This window comes from Cryptomeria japonica, chromosome 9, assembly GCF_030272615.1.
Source record: "Cryptomeria japonica chromosome 9, Sugi_1.0, whole genome shotgun sequence".
NCBI classification, from domain to species: domain Eukaryota; kingdom Viridiplantae; phylum Streptophyta; class Pinopsida; order Cupressales; family Cupressaceae; genus Cryptomeria; species Cryptomeria japonica.
Genome location: NC_081413.1, coordinates 417,963,648 through 417,981,008, shown reverse-complemented (window position 1 = coordinate 417,981,008; position 17,361 = coordinate 417,963,648). Strand labels below are relative to the sequence as shown.

At 38.0% G+C, this 17,361-nt stretch overlaps 1 protein-coding gene and 1 pseudogene across 1 annotated transcript; one reads left to right on the top strand and one right to left on the bottom strand.

The window, feature by feature from the left end:
• The window catches only part of LOC131074178 (uncharacterized), a 145,204-nt pseudogene that overhangs the window by 77,115 nt on the left and 50,728 nt on the right, over positions 1-17,361 (top strand).
• Positions 16,741-17,359, bottom strand: LOC131073540 (TATA-binding protein 2-like). Its single transcript, XM_058009994.1, has one exon. The coding sequence runs from the start codon at positions 17,357-17,359 to the stop codon at positions 16,781-16,783; it is 579 nt and encodes a 192-aa protein (XP_057865977.1). The 3' UTR covers positions 16,741-16,780.

Genomic DNA, 17,361 nt, shown 5'->3' with positions numbered 1-17,361 from the left:
CTCTACTCTTCAAGAAGTTTAGAACCCTTCCAATTTGCAACAATCATTTGGTGATCACATGCCATACAAGGTACGAGTCATTCCAGATATCCCAATGTTTGAAGGCAAAATAAATGCAGATGCCCTAGCTAACTAGTTTAATTTAATGTATTCATACTACAATGTTAATCATCTATCATCCAAGAAAAGATCACAATCGCTTTTTTGGAAGTTCTTCTCTCAATGAAGAAATCTTGGAATAACTGTTGTGCAACATGAGCATAATTAGACACATTTGTAGACACATGGAACGGTTTTTAGTAGCCCTCAAAGAGACTTTTGATCCAATTGGAAACTTTGTTGACCTATGCATCAAGTTCTCTTAGTTGTGCCAAGATTGAGATCAATCAGTGTAGGATTACATATATTTTTCATATTTTGGTGTCCAAATTGGGTATTCAGGATTCAAAGTAGAAAGTTATTTTGTAGTACAGGTCAAGTTTGATACCACTTATCCAATCAGAAATAGATTTCCTATAGATCTCTTTAGGCCAAATTCAAGACCATGATAGAAGATTTTGTTGATTTTAACACTTTCAAATTAATGTAAACTCAGAAAATCAGAATTTAATTGATAACTAAATTGATTAGATGAAAGGTTTATTGTTTTCCAAATTTAAGCATAACCAAGAAATGAACAAAATAAGAACAAGACACGGTTACCCTGGGAAAACCTCCTAGGAGGAAAAACCCAGCCAGAAAAGATCCTCAAATCTGATTATGGATTATATTCATATGAAGATTACAACACTTATCTCAAGTACTTGAAAGTGATTGCACTTAGGGCTGATAATGTCTTCCACAAGACTGCACCTTCACAAGCATCCCTTTACCACTTCCAGCAGCAATTAGGTCCAAACCCTAGGTCTGCATATGAAGTCTGCACTTTGTTGGATTGCAACCTTAGCCCTCAGTTCGCTCTCCTCATGGATGAATTTCGCACCCTTTAATGGCAGATGTAATTCGCTGGTATAGCAGATGTGATTCGTTGTGATATTGCTCCTTCAAATTCGCATTAGGCAGATGTAGATATTTCGCATGATGATGTATTGAATGTGTACTTGATTGAGGTGAAAGTATCTTTATTTATATGATGCAATATCCATTTATGTCGGCTTATACTAAATTCCATTTATGTCGGCTTGACCTTTAATTTATTGTTTTTCCTTTAACCGAAATGCATTAGATAGGGTGGGCCCTATTATGTTTAGCACGCTATCTTGTATGTGGCATGGGGTTTCATTATGTAGCATGGAGTGAAGTGAGGTATAGGGCCCAACCCTACACGTTGGAGAAAGGGGCTGGCCCCCTTGGGCGGATTCCAATGTTGCCCAAGGCAATTGGAATCCACCATTCCCTAATTATAATCAACACTCCCTCTTAATTAGGGAGAAGAAACATAACCATAATCTTCCATCTTGCACACAATCAAAGAATGGATTACATAATCAGAATATTGTAGTCTTCCATCTTGCACACAAGCATATAATGGAACTACATAATATAATCTTCCAGCTCGCCCACAAGCATAGACTGGATCCACCCTACGATATTACATTGCTCGCAGAGGATGGTTAACAATTACTCTTCTCCCTGAGAAGATTACAATACCTTACATTGCCCGCAGAGGGTGTTTTGATACAACACAATGTATCATTGAGGTTGAGACTCCCTCTCAATCAGGGTTTTATTTTCCAAAACACCGAGTCTGTCTCTGAAGTACACAAACTTCACTTTGGACAGAGGCTTGGTAAGAATATCTGCAACCTGCTCATCAGTGCTGACATACTTTAGCTGAATGGCGCCTCTCTGCACCATATCTCGAATGAAGTGATAATGAGTTTCCACATTTTTTGACCTGTCATGAAACACTAGATTGATAGATATTTTGATACAACTCTGATTATCACAATGAATAACCGTAGGATCCCAAGGCTGACTAAATAGCCTAGCAAGAAGCTTACGAAGCCACAATGCTTCTCTAGAAGCTACACTTGCTGCAATGTACTTAGCTTCAGCAGTACTTAGTGCCACTGAGGATTGTTTTCTGCAAGCCCAAGAGATCACTGCGGATCCTAAGTTGAAACAAATGCCGGAAGTGCTTTTCCTGTCTTTGACGCTTCCGACCCAATCTGCATCTGAATAACCTTCCAAGGTTATTGAGGTGTTAAGTGGATACTTCAGCCCATAACCAACTGTGCCTTGCAAGTATCTTAGGATGTGCTTGGCTGCAACAAGATGAACATGTTTGGGCATGCTCATGAACTGGCTGAGAGCATTCACTGCAAAGCATATGTCTGGTCTAGTGTTAACTAGATACATCAGTTATCCAATCAACTGCCTGTACTCTGATGGATCTTCAAAATCAGAGTTAGCTGCAGAAACACTTAACTTCTTTAAGTTAGATTCCATAGGAGTAGACATAGGTTTACAATCCATCATTTTAAATCTTTTCAAAATATCAAGTATACTTTCCTTGACTTAGAAAAATTTCGTTAGATCTTTGCCATACTTCAAGACCTAGAAAATAATGCATTAGACCTAAGTCTTTCATTTCAAATTCTGAAGCTAGTTCTTTCTTGTATCTAATGATAAGTTCATCTTTACCAGTAAGAAATAAATCATCCACATACAGAACTAGAATTAACATTTCATCATTGGATAACTTAAAGTAGATGTTAGAGTCAACATCATTTTTACAAAAGCCTAAACTTAACAAGTATTTATCAATTCTTTCATACCAAGCACGAGGAGCCTGTTTAAGGCCATACAGAGCTTTCTTCAACCTGCACACATGAGTTATTCTATCCTGAATCTCATAAACCTCAGGTTGTTCAATATAGATCTCTTCCTCAATGACACCATTAAGGAAAGCAGTCTTAACATCCATCTGGTGTAGCTTCCAACCTCTAGCAGCAGCAATAGCTATTATAGTTCTAATAGAAGTATATCTAGCAACAGGGGCAAATGTTTCTTCATAGTCTATGCCTTCCTTTTGAGAAAAACTATGAGCTACAAATCTAGCCTTATATTTTTCAATACTACCATCAGCATTATGTTTAATTTTAAATAACCATTTAGAAGAAACAACAGATTTACCTTTGGGTCTGCGCACAATATCCCAAACATCATTCTTGATGATTGACTGATACTCTTCATCCATAGCAAGCTTCCAGGCATGATGGTTCAAGGCTTCTTCAACATTGCAAGGTTCAGATTCAATGAGATTGCACATCAATGCAACGTAGTTGGAGAATACTTGAGGTCTCTTGGTTTCACGGAAGGTGCCACTGGGAGCAGCAAATCTTTCGGCTTCTTGAATGGTGTTTCTTACCGAAAGAGGCCTCTTTTTGGTAGAAACAATGTCACTAGGAATATCAGTGGGATTCATGGGCTTTGGTGGATCATTATGTTCTTCTTGAGGTGGAGGTTCAACAGGCTCCCTCTGAATCTCAGGGTTAGTATCAACATTCATATCTTGATTGTCATTAGCTTCATCAATAACAGAAGAACCTTTTGATTTCTTAAAAGCAATATCTTCTTCAAAAGTAACATCCCTACTTACCTCAACATACCTTTGACCGGGGATATAGATCCTGAAGGCCTTGGAGGATTCACTGTATCCGATTAGCATGCTTTTCTTCTCGGAGGGCTCCAACTTGGTTTGCTTTTCTTTGGGCACATGAACATAAATAGGACTTCCAAAAATTCTGAGGTGACTGATGTCCGGTTTGGATCCTGTGAAGGCTTCTTCAGGGGTCATGTTCTTTAGAACACGGTGAGGACATTTATTCTGGATATATACGACTGTTCTCGAAGCCTTAGCCCATAGAAAGGTCTGCAAATCTTGATCATGAATCATAGCCTTTGCAGCCTCAACAATAGTCCTATTCTTTCTTTCAACAACTCCATTTTGCTGAGGATTGTATGGAACACAAAACTCCCTCTTAATTCCTGACTCAACACAAAAATCATAAAAGCTACCGGAGGTGTACTCACCTCCATTGTCAATCTTTAAACATTTAATTCTTTTACTAGAGGAGTTTTCAGTTAATGCCTTAAACTCTTTAAATTTACTTAAGACTTCATCAGATTCTTTGGATTTCAAGAAGTAGATCCAAGTTTTCCTAGATAAATCATCTATGAAGATTATGTATTAAAGAAATCCACTAGGAGATGCTATAGACATAGGACCACATAAATCAGAGTGAACAAGTTCTAGTTTATCTTTAGCTCTATTTTCACTTTTATGAAAACGACTTTTAACATTTTTACCTATAGCACAACCTTTGCAAGTATTATCATGAATTTGACTGAGTTTAGGCATACCTTTGACTAACTTTTCAAGAGAGGGAAGTGCTTGATAGTGTAAGTGTCCAAGTCTTCTATGCCATAGCTCACAGGATTCAGGAGCCTCATTAATGAGGGCTTGAACAGGGTTAGTAGAGAGCTTATAAAGACTATCATATCTATTACCGATTACACGAGAAGATTTAAAACTAGATTTTTTTAGGCCAAGCAAGTACTTTTCCCTCAGAAAATTCAATTTGATAACCTTTATCTTCTAGAGCAGAAATGGAAATTAAGTTTCTTTTAATTCCAAGAACAAACAAGATGTCACTAAGGTGAAGTGAAATACCAGAGTCTAAATTTAAGGAAGTAGTGTCAGAACCTCTTACCAAATATCGAGCATCATCACCAATTACCACGTGGAGGCTGGTATCCTTTTCTACTAAGTTTGAAAGATGATCACGGTAGCCTGTGATGTGTCTGGAAGCACCACTGTCAATCAGCCACATATTACTGTCTGTAGGTATGCTGCTTGACAGGGCAGAGATGAATAAGAAGTCATCATTTTGTTCTGAGACTTCATTTAGGTTGGCTTCTCTTTGAGTAGGATCATTTTGACATTCTTTAGCATAGTGACCAAATTTGTCACATCTGAAACATCGAACACGAGAGATATCTCTTGGTTTCTTCCAAGAGTGCTGAGAACTAGATGGTCTGAATTCCCTATTTCTCTTTGGATAATGCTTCTTCCAATTTCCTCCTTTCTTGCATTGGGCAGCAAGCATGTGTTGGTCATCTACATGAGGACTTTTGGTTTGCCTTCTTATGATCAGGTGAGACTCTTCTTGAATGCAATCATTCTTAAGGCGATCAAGGGTAGTGTTGACGTGTATTTCATACACAATCATACACAGAATAAAATACCGACAGGCATCTTATCCTCTCTTGAGAAAATAGTCTCTAACTGCTGAAGATCTGCAAAAAGGATCAGTTAGATGGACTCCAAGGTTCTTTTAGTGGGGTCTCCACGTGTGGACAAGCTTTTTAGTGGTATGATGTGATTTGTTGTTTCCTTCAAGGCTTCTTACGGATTCAATGGTTCGAAGATTTCACTAATCTAAAAGGAACTTTCAAAAAATGGAAAAAGGACAGGGTTCAAGTAAATCTAATCTAGTCTAATCCTATGAACGACTTAGCATGAATGAGATTTGGCAAGATTCAACCAATTTCAATTTTGCCATAAGATAACAACTCAACTGAAATTAGTGCGATCTTCTAAGGTAACAATGGTGTTCAATGCATCAAAGACCAGGGATACTACTACGAAGGTACATATCCTAGATGCTAAAATGCTTGAAGGTTAAGGACTCAAAGTGTTTTCCAGTCGACCACGCAAGGCGTTCCTACAATCAGCAAGAAGCTAGTGGTTTGGATTGTGAATCCTACCAAATATCAAATCTCACACTTAGTCTTTCAAATTAACAAACTACTTTGATTGAGCGTGATTCAAGTACATCCAACAACCATGAAGATAACTCAAGAAACTTGCAACAAAACACCATAACTTCAATATTTTATTGATTTCCAAGTCATCATATACAACAATTGCTTGAACTTCTCTCTTCAAGACTCAATCTTGCTACAAAATAAAATTGCTTACACTTCTAATCTCTCTATTTCACTATTTTTCTATTCTTCTCTTACTCTATTACATCTATTACCAAATGAAATGAAAAATGGGGGTATAAATAGCATCCCCAGTTACAATGAAAGGTCCAGATTGAAAGTAAATCAATGGACAAGATCATGACACCTAAACCCTAATTAGGGTTTGTTACAAATGACCTCCTTTTTACTGCACAATATTAAATACATAGCCAAATATTAAATTTGGCACAAAAATCTAGGAGGTATCAACCAATGAGAAATGAGATGTCATGTCATCTGTAACAACCTTTCATCTAGAATCTTATTCCCTTTCCAATTCTCTTTCTTAGCATATGCAATGAATTTTGTCACGATTCCTTCGATTTCTGTGATTGGAATCTCGGGAAGATTCTTGATACTCTCTTCTAAGTGGATAACCTGATCAAATGCATCTAGAAGAGCTGCGTCCCAAGTGGGTTCAAGTTCCTTTGTTCTATCAATCAAGAGCATGGTGGCATACATCTGATCATCATCGTACACTGATCTGGCTCCTTCAATGCTCTTGTATATCATGTCCCTATGCTCTGGAAGATGGAAGGCTTCACTTATGGCCTCCTCTGAAAGGTACGCCAAAGTGTTTCCCTCATTGGACACAATCGTCCTGGACTGTGGATTGTAATGACGGGCACACTCGATCATCAACTCGTGGCACTGAATAGCTGGAGGAAAACCGGCCGCCTTGATAATGCCACTCTCTATTATTCTCCGGGCGACAGGTGATGGCTTGCCGATGTAAGGGACCTCTCGGAACTTCTTCGTGCTAAAGTTCCCCAAGTTTGTATCTCCAATGTTGCTCCACTTGGACACGATCTTGGTCTCCACTTCTTCGGTCTTCTGATCTTCTTTCATGAGAGCCGAGCGACTGGTGGATGCTCCCGCCTTTGGGGTCGCCATACCTACACAACATTTCATTATAAGAAATAGATTTTGCAATAAATAACGTAAATAAGAGAGATAGATTTTAGGAAACCTCATGATAAGTCTCTAGAGTTATCATTTCCTAAAATAAACGATTGAGCTGAGAGAAATTCAAGAATCAAAATTTCAAAATTTGAAATATGACGATGAATGAATAAAGCAATAACAATTAAATCGCCATACCTCGACAGAGAGCTAACTCTAGAATGCAAAAACAAAATTTGCCTAGGCAAAATTGAGGTATAAAGATAATCTTCAATATGATCCCCTCAAATTTGACTTCGCCACCTCTGGAGAGAATGTGATCTTCAATTATCACCTTGGACGTGGTCTCAAATGGATCTTCAAGTTCGCACAAATAAATCTCCAAGTCCTTAGCAAATTCGCCTTAGGCGTGGTCTTGGATGGATCTTCAAATTCGCTCTTGGTGTATCCTCAAGCTCGCACCACCTTTGGTTTGGATGAAGCGCCACCCTTTGGATTGAATTCGCACCCCTTCAAACACATTTCGCACTCCTCACAAGATGATATTAGCGCCACCTTTGGGTCTTCAATGCAATTCGCACCACCTTTGGAGTGTCTTCGCCACCTTTGGTTTGTAATCGCACCACCTTTGGAATGTCTAAGCGCGCCACCCTTGGATGAATGAAACTCGCACTATATTCGCCTTTTCTCAATTCGCATGAAGGAAGGAAAAATAATGATGTAGAAAATGATAATTCTACCCCCCCTTATATAGCGCTTGCATCCTTTACCCCTTAGGCCGACTTAATAAAAATAAAACCATTTTTTAAATGATTTGCAATGACATAACAAGGCCGACCTCCATATATGAGCGCTCAAATCGATTTTTTATTAATTAATTAATTAATTATTTAATGCCTTGCGTTTTTTAATTGCAAATTTCGATTTTAAATAAAGGCAAAAATAATTAATAAGTGTTTAACGCCACATTAAATGCCAAATAAAAGTGGATTTTTTTAATTTTTAAATTGATTTAGCATTTAAAGCAAATTCGAATTGTTTTAATTTGGCGCCAAAACTGGAAAACAAAGGGACGTACCTCATCGCTCTGGTCCCTTGGAGAGGGACAGGAGCGATCCATGATTTTGGTCTAGATTCTTGCATTTTCAACGTTCAACTCCTTCATTTCCACGTCCCAAATTGATCATCTGGTGGTCCTTTCGAATTTGAATGCCTTTCTTATGCGAGCAAATGCATCCTATGACCATCATCGCCCTGGTCCCTTGGAGAGGGACAGGAGCGATCTCCATGTTTTCATGTTCATCTTGTATCTTTGACCTTCGAAATATCAATGCTTGTGTTCTTTTGCGCTTATTCCCATTTGCTTTTATTATGCGTTTGGATGTATTAAAGGGACCATCGCCCTTGTCCCTTGGAGAGGGACAGGAGCGATCCATTGATTCTCCTTGATCTTGGCGACTTTTAAACTTCGATCCTCTTTGCAATGTCCTCCAAATGTCGTCCTTCGCACTTCCTAACCTCGCCTCGCCTTGATTTTGGAGGAATATGAGCGCCTTTGATAGGATCGCCCTGGTCCTTGTCCAAAGGACAGGAGCGATGTGGGGCCTTTACACCATTTGGCGATGCTTGGACGTTCAAAACTCTTGTTTATCACCCTGTTGTCATACCATGGACCCTCCAGAACATTGCAATATATTGTCCTTACGTGAATTTTGCATGAAATGATCAATACATCTAATATCGCTCTGGTCCCTTCCTGAGGGACAGGAGCGAAGTTCATTATTATGTGCTTGTTCTTGTTTGTACCAACTTGCAATTATCTTTATTGCGTGGAATGATGTCCTTTCGACCCTCTTGGTAACTTGAAACTTGTTTGCCTTTTGAAATTTACGCCATTATGTAGATATCGCTCTGGTCCCTTGGAGAGGGACAGGAGCGATCTAGGTCTTTAGAGTGCAAATCCTTCCATGTGATGACCTTTGCAACGTTGCGCTTGATGGAAATGCCTTGAAATGTCCTCGCCACCCTTCGTCCTGACTTGGATCGGCCTTGAACCTTGGAGGGACGACCTTGAACTTTGGAGGGACGTATCATCACCATTGTATCACCCTGGTCCCTTGGAGAGGGACAGGAGCGATCCTTCCCTTGTGGCTTTCATCTCACTTTGCCATGCTCTAAGTTTATATTCAACGGATTCGTCCTTCTTCCCTCTATCCGCCCATGCCTTGACATTGTTTGTAATTTTGCAAAAAAGGCAATTATATCAAAAATCGCTCTGGTCCCTTCTTGAGGGACAGGAGCGAACTAGGCATTTAACACTGGTATGGACGTCCCAAAAATCTTCAATTTATATTCAATGTGCTCATCTCATGTTTTCCCTTGTTTTTGAACGTACACTTGCCTTGACCCTTGTCTGGATTTTGCAAAATGAAGGAAATCGCTCTGGTCCCTGGGAGAGGGACGAGAGCTACAAGGTACCTCGCCCTGGTCCCTTGGAGAGGGACAGGAGCGATTTAGTCAATATAGGTCATTTTCCTTCGTTTTTTTGCATCTCAAATTATATTCATTTGGCAAAGTATCTTCCTTCGGACGTCCTCAAATTGCTAAGTTATCAAAATCTCGCAAGGACAAGGTGAAATTTGAATTGTAGCTCCGGTCCTTCACTGAGGGACAGGGGCGATTTTCCTCCTGGAGGCATTTCTGTGCTCACGAAAATCTTCAATTTATATTCAATGGAAAGATCTTGTCGTTCTCTATCACTTCAAACGTAAAATTTGTCTGGACTCTGCAAGGACAATGAGATATTTGGAAATGAGCTCCCGTCCTTCACTGAGGGACAGGAGCGATTTTGCTCCTACAGGCCAAAATAACAAGATTTTTCACATTTTAACACTTCACGAGGCGAAAACAAATCAATTCCAATGCCCAGGATCAAAATTCAAAAAAGTCAAAATTTGGTCAAAATATTCAATCAGACAAAAATTCACATTGACGGTCAACACTTAGACAAATTTAAGCCCTGCATGAACATTCCAATTGAAAATTAGACCATTTTGGCGAAATCATTGCATTCAAAATTTGCATTCTAGAAAAGAAGCTCAAAAGCTCTCTCAAACAACTGGATTTTGGCTTTAAAAAAGGCAAAACTTAAAACCCTAAGGCTTAGCCCTAAATCCAGACAACTAACTGACTAACAAAACCCTAAAAACGAAAGCGAAAACGAGCGAAAAACAAGCAAAAAGAGGGGGTCCCCATTTGCGATGGGGCGATGTGTGAAATGGTCACAACAGGTAGGTAGCTCAGTTCTATCGCTTATGGTTTGAATAAAGGGCTCCCATGAGTGGGGTAAACCATTTAGAGCAATCATGACAAGGTCCTTGTCTTCCATGTTATGTCCAATTGAACCTAGCTGATTCTTTAGTTTTGAAATTCTCATAAAGTAGGAAATAACAGAATCTTCTTTTTCCATTTTGATATTAAGTAGTTGCTGTCTTAAAGTAATTGCCCTACTGAGATTGTTAATTTCATATGTACCTTGTAGATGGCTGAACATTTCCCTTGCAATAGTGAATGAGGCAATAGAGGTGACTAGGTGGTCTTTAACTGAATCAATGAGAAGCTTTCTGGCCTTGACAACATCCAATTTTGAATTGTTTTAGCTCAGCTGCATCTGTAGGTTCAGTTAGCTCTTTCGCTTCTATGAAGTGAAGAAGATCTTCTTCCTCTAGAGCCAACATGATTTGAACCTTCCATGTAGCAAAATTGAGATTCCCATCAAGCCTATCTTCAACTTTCAGCCCCATTGACCCGACCTGTGAATGAGACAACAATCTGGAAATAAAGGAGACCTAATTCTGAAATCTGAAAGTTGATCTAGCCTTTAGCTCTGATACCATGTTGATTTTAACACTTTCAGATTAATGTAAACTCAAAAAATCAGAATTTAATTGCTAACTAAATTGATTAGATAAAAGGTTTATAGTTTTCCAGATTTAAGCATAACCAAGAAATGAACAAAATAAGAACAAGACATGGTTACCCTAGGAAAACCTCCTAGGAGAAAAAACCCAGCCAGAAAAGATCCTCAGATCTGATTATGGATTATATTCATATGAAGATTACAACACTTATCTCAAGTACTTGAAGGTGATTGCACTTAGGGATGATAATGTCTTCCACAAGACTGCACCTTCACAAGCATCCCTTTACCACTTCCAACAGTAATCAGGTCCAAACCCTAGGTCTGCATATGAAGTCTGCACTTTGTTGGACTGCAACCTTAGCCCTCAGTTCGCTCTCCTCATGGATGAATTTCGCACCCTTTAATGGCAGATGTAATTTGCTGGTATAGCAGATGTGATTTGCTGTGATATTGCTCCTTCAAATTCGCATTAGGCAGATGTATATTTCGCACGATGATGTATTGAATGTGTACTTGATTGAGGTGAAAGTATCTTTATTTATATGATGCAATATCCATTTATGTCGGCTTATACTAAAATCCATTTATGTCGGCTTGACCTTTAATTTATTGTTTTTCCTTTAACCGAAATGCATTAGATAGGGTTGGCCCTATTATGTTTAGCACGCTATCTTGTATGTGGTGTGGGGTTTCATTATGTAGCGTGGAGTGAAGTGAGGTATAGGGCCCAGCCCTACACGTTGGAGAAAGGGGCTGGCCCCCTTGGGCGGATTCCAATGTTGCCCAAGGCAATTGGAATCTGCCATTCCCTAATTATAATCAACAGATTGTAAGCCCAAGGCCAAGGCCAAGCCCTAGTCTAAGCCCTCGAAGTAGAATTCCAAACTAGGGCATGGCTCTCTATGCTACCCATAAAAGCAATCACTGCTGCAAAATGACTGTAAAAAAAATACAAGATTGGCAAGTGGTGTTTAGTTCACAGCTCTAGCACTGATTTTGATGCAAAGTGCTGCACTCAAAAGACTACATGCACAATTTGACACAGCAAGTACTAGCATTGTGACATAGGACAAGGTCACACAGGTCATGGATTCTAAGCCTAGTGCTATTGTGGGTATTGCAAAAATATCTATTTCCCTTGTAGACATAAAGGAAATATAAAGATTGTTCCATTCTCAAATATGGATCAGTAGTTCTTGTAAATGCAATTCAATGATTGATCTTTCCACTTATGCTTCACCCACAACCAAACACTATTGATGGGTCAATGTGGGATCTGAGAATTTTTTCACTCGGTAGTGTTAAATAGTATACAACATCAAGCCTTTTCAAGATACAATCCTTTTTGACATTGCTCCACTAGAGGTATTTGATCTTTTAGTTGGGAAACCATATCTTTACCATTGACGTGCAGTTTTTGAAGAAAATGAGAGAAATGTTGTCATAGATGTTAGTGATAGAGATATTGCATATTTGAGGTAGTACCAAAGTAATCACTCATTAGCGCCAAAAAATGTAAGAAGCTAGTTTGTTCTAGTAAGATGTTGTGCTTTTGATGGTGAGGCCTGAACATAAGTATCTTTTCAGCACCAAAACATACTACAGTTCCTCCAGCAGCAAAAGAATCCTCAGAGCTGAATTGCATGGAAGAATACAAGGATATCTTTCAACTACCAAAGGGAGTGTCTCCACGCTGCTTACAAAATTGCACAAATTCATTTGAGCAAAACTCCTCTTATCATTAGTCTTTATCTTTTTTCTCTCTAGGTTTCTACAACAGCCCTGAATTGCTGAAATTTTCTAAAAACTTCAGATTTGTGTTTGAGGAAATATATCCATGTTTTATTGGAGAAATCATCTATATAACATAAAATAGAAGTTTTCCGACTTATGGAATGGGAAAGAGTCTGAACATGACTACGTATTAGCTGAAAGATCCGATTTTCTCTTGTAGTTGTTGTGGGAAACTTTATCCTTCCATCTTTAAACAACACCTTGACTTTTTGTGACTTATGATCTTATGTGATGCATTGGATACCAATAAGGTAAAACCTCCATTATAACTTTTCTATTTACAAAACCTCTCCTCCTAGGGAGTCATGAAATTAAGCACCTAAATCCAACGATGGACTAAGATGTGAGTGCGTACTTGAAGATGCCATATGTACTTCCCTTAGTTCTTTAGGGGAGGTGTATGCTTATTTGGAAGGGGCATTGTTAACTTCCTTTCTTCTGCCAACATCTTAAAATCTGCATTGCTTCCTAAAATGCCCAGTTTCATTGTAGTTTCAACGTTTCTTCATAGGTCATTTTGGTGATTCAAATTCACTTAAGACTTCTATTGTTTGTTCCCTTGAAATCTTTTCCTTTCTTTCTTGGGAATGACGTCTTAGAAACAAGACATCCTTTGTTAGATCCTCCATGAATATTTGCCTCGTCTATTTTGATAACGAGGATGGACCTACCTCATTATGTTTTAATTTAGATGATGTACTGCTAATTGCCATAACAAGATCATCCCATTAATTTGGCACAAATGCAACAATGTAATACATGTATCTTCTTCATCCATTTTAACATCAATTGAGGTTAATTGACTTACTGCAATGTTGATAGCATTCAAATGCTTTTTCATAGAGTTTCCATCATTCATCATTTAACTTTTTTTGGATCAATCAACATGGGCATGGGTTTCAATGTGCACAAACATTATGGCTAAAGCTTTTTGATATTTGATTTCAAATGCAGCTCTTTGTGTGGTTTCTCTAGTAATTGTTGGACCATTTTTGTTTTCTACCATGCTTCATATATTATAATATTATTAAGGATTAAGGTTACTTGTACAACACTTTTCCATTGTGTAGTTTGACTTGGCGAATCAGTCTGTCTCTGTGAATAGTTGGCAAATTTTGACATTTGTGTAAAGACAAAAATCACAAACCAAAAATAGAAGAAAAAAGTCTAAAAACTAATAAATTGGTACCATTGAGGCTTTCTTTTTGCTTTTAAATAATGCTTTGGTTCATTCTGAACCAGAGTCTCTTCTTATAACACTTTTTGTTCCTCTTGCTTATTCTTGCTTGCCCTCATTATTTATTCATATAAATCATCTCTTACTTCAACTACTACTTCCCATTCTTGAGTTTTCCTCTGGATTTCTTCTTTTTTGTCTATGTATTGAATTCTATCGTTCAATTGCATCAATGCAAAAACCTCATCTTCTATATAATCTAACTTGTCTGAAACATTTCATTTTTCTGAGTCTTTTCTGGTTCTGATGTTGGCTTCCACTGGTTTGCACCAATAGATTATACTGTTTACAAAGAAAATTCCCTTTACAAAAAAGTTATAAGAATCCCTTACAATAAAAATTTGTCTTCTTTAACCCAACCAAAGTAATGTGCCCCTAAGACAAAATATTATTCTTCTTATAAAATAGTTGTATGAAAAAATATAGGATACCAGGACAAAGGGTCTGTGGCGTTATTCCCTCGATTTGATTTTCCCACAATGAAAAAAAACTGCAGTGTTTGCTGTGCATGTCATATTTTATTGTTGCGTGTAGCTGTTTCTTCACTGCTGTGTTTGGCTTTTCCCACTTGTCTGCATCGTATCGTCTCGTGGCCTCCTTTTCTAATGCATGCCTCATATGGGGGTTTCTTTCTCCTTATTCAATGCACTTCCTCTCTGACACTTTCATACAATCCATTTCACACTTGTGATTTCACATCTGAACATTACAACAGAAAGACTTCATTCATCGTTTTATTTTTAATTTATAAGGGAAATTCATATTAAAGAAATTTTAAAATAAACCAATCTTTTATCCTACAAATTACCTACAATGTTTCTCCAAACAGCACCTTCAAATTCGCAAGGGCCAAATTCTCACGCTCAGTGACAATTAAATTATTCTTTCCCTACTCAGAGAACACATGAATGAATCGAAAAAGGTCTCCTGAACTCTGGTTGGTGAGACAAATCTTGTTGATCAGATGTAATGTCCCCATTTTGGATTATCCTGTAATCAGTCCTAATTTCACAAAATCCACATAAAGAGAACACAATGTAGATAGAAATATAATCCTGAACCAGGATTAGGATGAGATAAACATGGAAATCTGCAATCAGATTAGATGATATATAGACATTATACATATAATTTTTCCACTTTATGGTTAAGGAGAAATACACTTATACACATTAATCTATTTGATCTCAAGGGCTCAATCGAAATGGTGGAGATAGGGGATGATGTGGTGCCCTAGTTATCCCTGGCCCTAGGCCCAAAATCAGAATTCTATCCCCCTTGGCCTCATGTGGGCTTACCCATGCTCATGAGGTGGTGTACCTAGCGAAGCCTGTATGCCGTTCTCCTCCACAATAGCATTCTTCTCTCCTCTTATGTTTGAGTACCCTTACCTAGTTTCCCTCCAACAACTAATCCATATGGGGGTACATAGGGAAGAGTTGCAATAGGGTGCCCTAACTCAAGCCTAGGCCCAAGAGTGGAACCTTTGTCCCTCTTGGCCTCATGTGGTCCTTAACCATCCATGAGGTGGCATACCTAGTGAGCCCTCACCATTCTCCCCTATTGCTCTTCCTCTTTGTCCCAATATGTTCAGTTATTGTAGATTTGTTCATTATCAATATATAGATATAGATACACAACCATTCTTATATAATAGTTATGAATATTCAAACATATAAAATCTGTCTATTATGTATTTGTGTTTATTATATCATTATGGATATCTAAATATATAAATCTGCATATCAATCTTATTATGTATTTGTATTCAGTATATCACTATAAATATCCTGAACATATAAATCTGTGTATTAATCTATTAATATTTATTCCATATGTGCACAAGAAATTCACTATACATTTTGTTGGTAAACAGATTTGTCACTGCGGTTGTTTATCTGAAACTGACCCTGTTTGCTCGATGAGCAATGACAAACATTCCAACAGTTGGAGAGATTGGAGTGAAACCACAATCTTCCTCTGTGTTTGAGAGAGGTAGCTCCCTCGTATGATAGGGGTATTTAGGATTTTTGTGTACTTTTAACCTGAAAGTACATAAAGGAGAAAACATAGAACTTAAACAAGATTAATAACAAAAGCCCTGCTAGAAGACATACGAATACCAAGTAGGATTCCATAAATGATAACAATCACAAAAGGGGTTACCACCAAATAGGTTAGTCATGCAACGATGATGAAAGAAGTACAATAAACCTCGACACACGAAGAGATAGGTTGTACTAGCACATGCAAGTCAAGATACCATGAAATGATGTGAAATAGATTTCACCAATACATAAAGGGATTACTAATTCAACATACGAGAAATTAGTAATGATAACTCGTGAATACATTCAAGACACACGAACTTAATGCATTCTTCATTATTCTTTTTGAAAATATACAAGTTCAAAAACCCCTTAGTACGAAGGTATGAACATAAAATATTCTCACTTAATTCCTCTACAAAATTCTGTAGAGTTTTCCCCCTGTCGTAAAAGTATCCCCCGACAAATGAAATAGCCTTGCCTTTATAGGCTTCCCAGAATAACCACCTTAGTAACTAACTTTGGATAGGTTAATAAATAACTCATTTTTATGCAAAAAGAGCTTAGTTAGAAACTACTTCACTTTTGCGTGAATAAGGTCCACTTTCTAACCTTTAGTTACAATGAGTAACATAAGTCATTTTTACAAAATACAAGTTCAAACTTGTAATATCGATGAAGAACCAAATCATGAGTTATGTTGAGACACTTCTCCATCTTCATCCACTTCATCTGTAGCTGCAATCATCTTGCTGTCCATTTTCTTGAGGACACAAAATATATCTCCTTTTGCGGCTCTGTTGCATGGCTTGTCAACTGTAAGACTAAACCCGATACATGTCATTGTTGAACCTTCCTAAATTCAGTCAAAACTGGATATATATTCTCAAAGGCTGTGTATGTCTCATCCCTTACCTTTGCCCCAGTAAGGACAATCTTTCCAGATTCAAAAATGAGAAGAACAACTTTAGGTTGTTTCATCCGATAAATCAAGCCTGGGAACAATTTTGGCTCATAACTTGAGAAAGCCCCATGGGAATATGCAAGTCCTTCCAATCCAATAGGAAATTTCACATCACACGATCCCACAATATTTTGGATCTCGAAGTCCTTGAAATGTGCAGGAAATCCCAGCTTTTGGATGATTTGAGCATATTTTCTTACAACAAGTTTTGATTGTTTCTCACTCTTTGCACCTGTGCAGACCATCTTCCCTGATGCAAATATCAAGGCCGTAGTTTTTGGCTCCCTAATTCTCATTATGACGGCTGCAAAACGCTTGGGATTGTACTTGGCATTCCTAACTTGAAGAGCTATTACCTTAAGATCCAATTTGCAATCCAAGTTTACAGTTAACACAATATTTCTAATCAAATTTTTGCATGCCTCGATAGAGGCCCATACACTGTTCCGAATCATTC

Bases quoted from the DNA above. Each gene is read 5' to 3' on its own strand.
- LOC131073540 (XM_058009994.1), bottom strand. From the start codon at position 17,359: ATGATTCGGAACAGTGTATGGGCCTCTATCGAGGCATGCAAAAATTTG.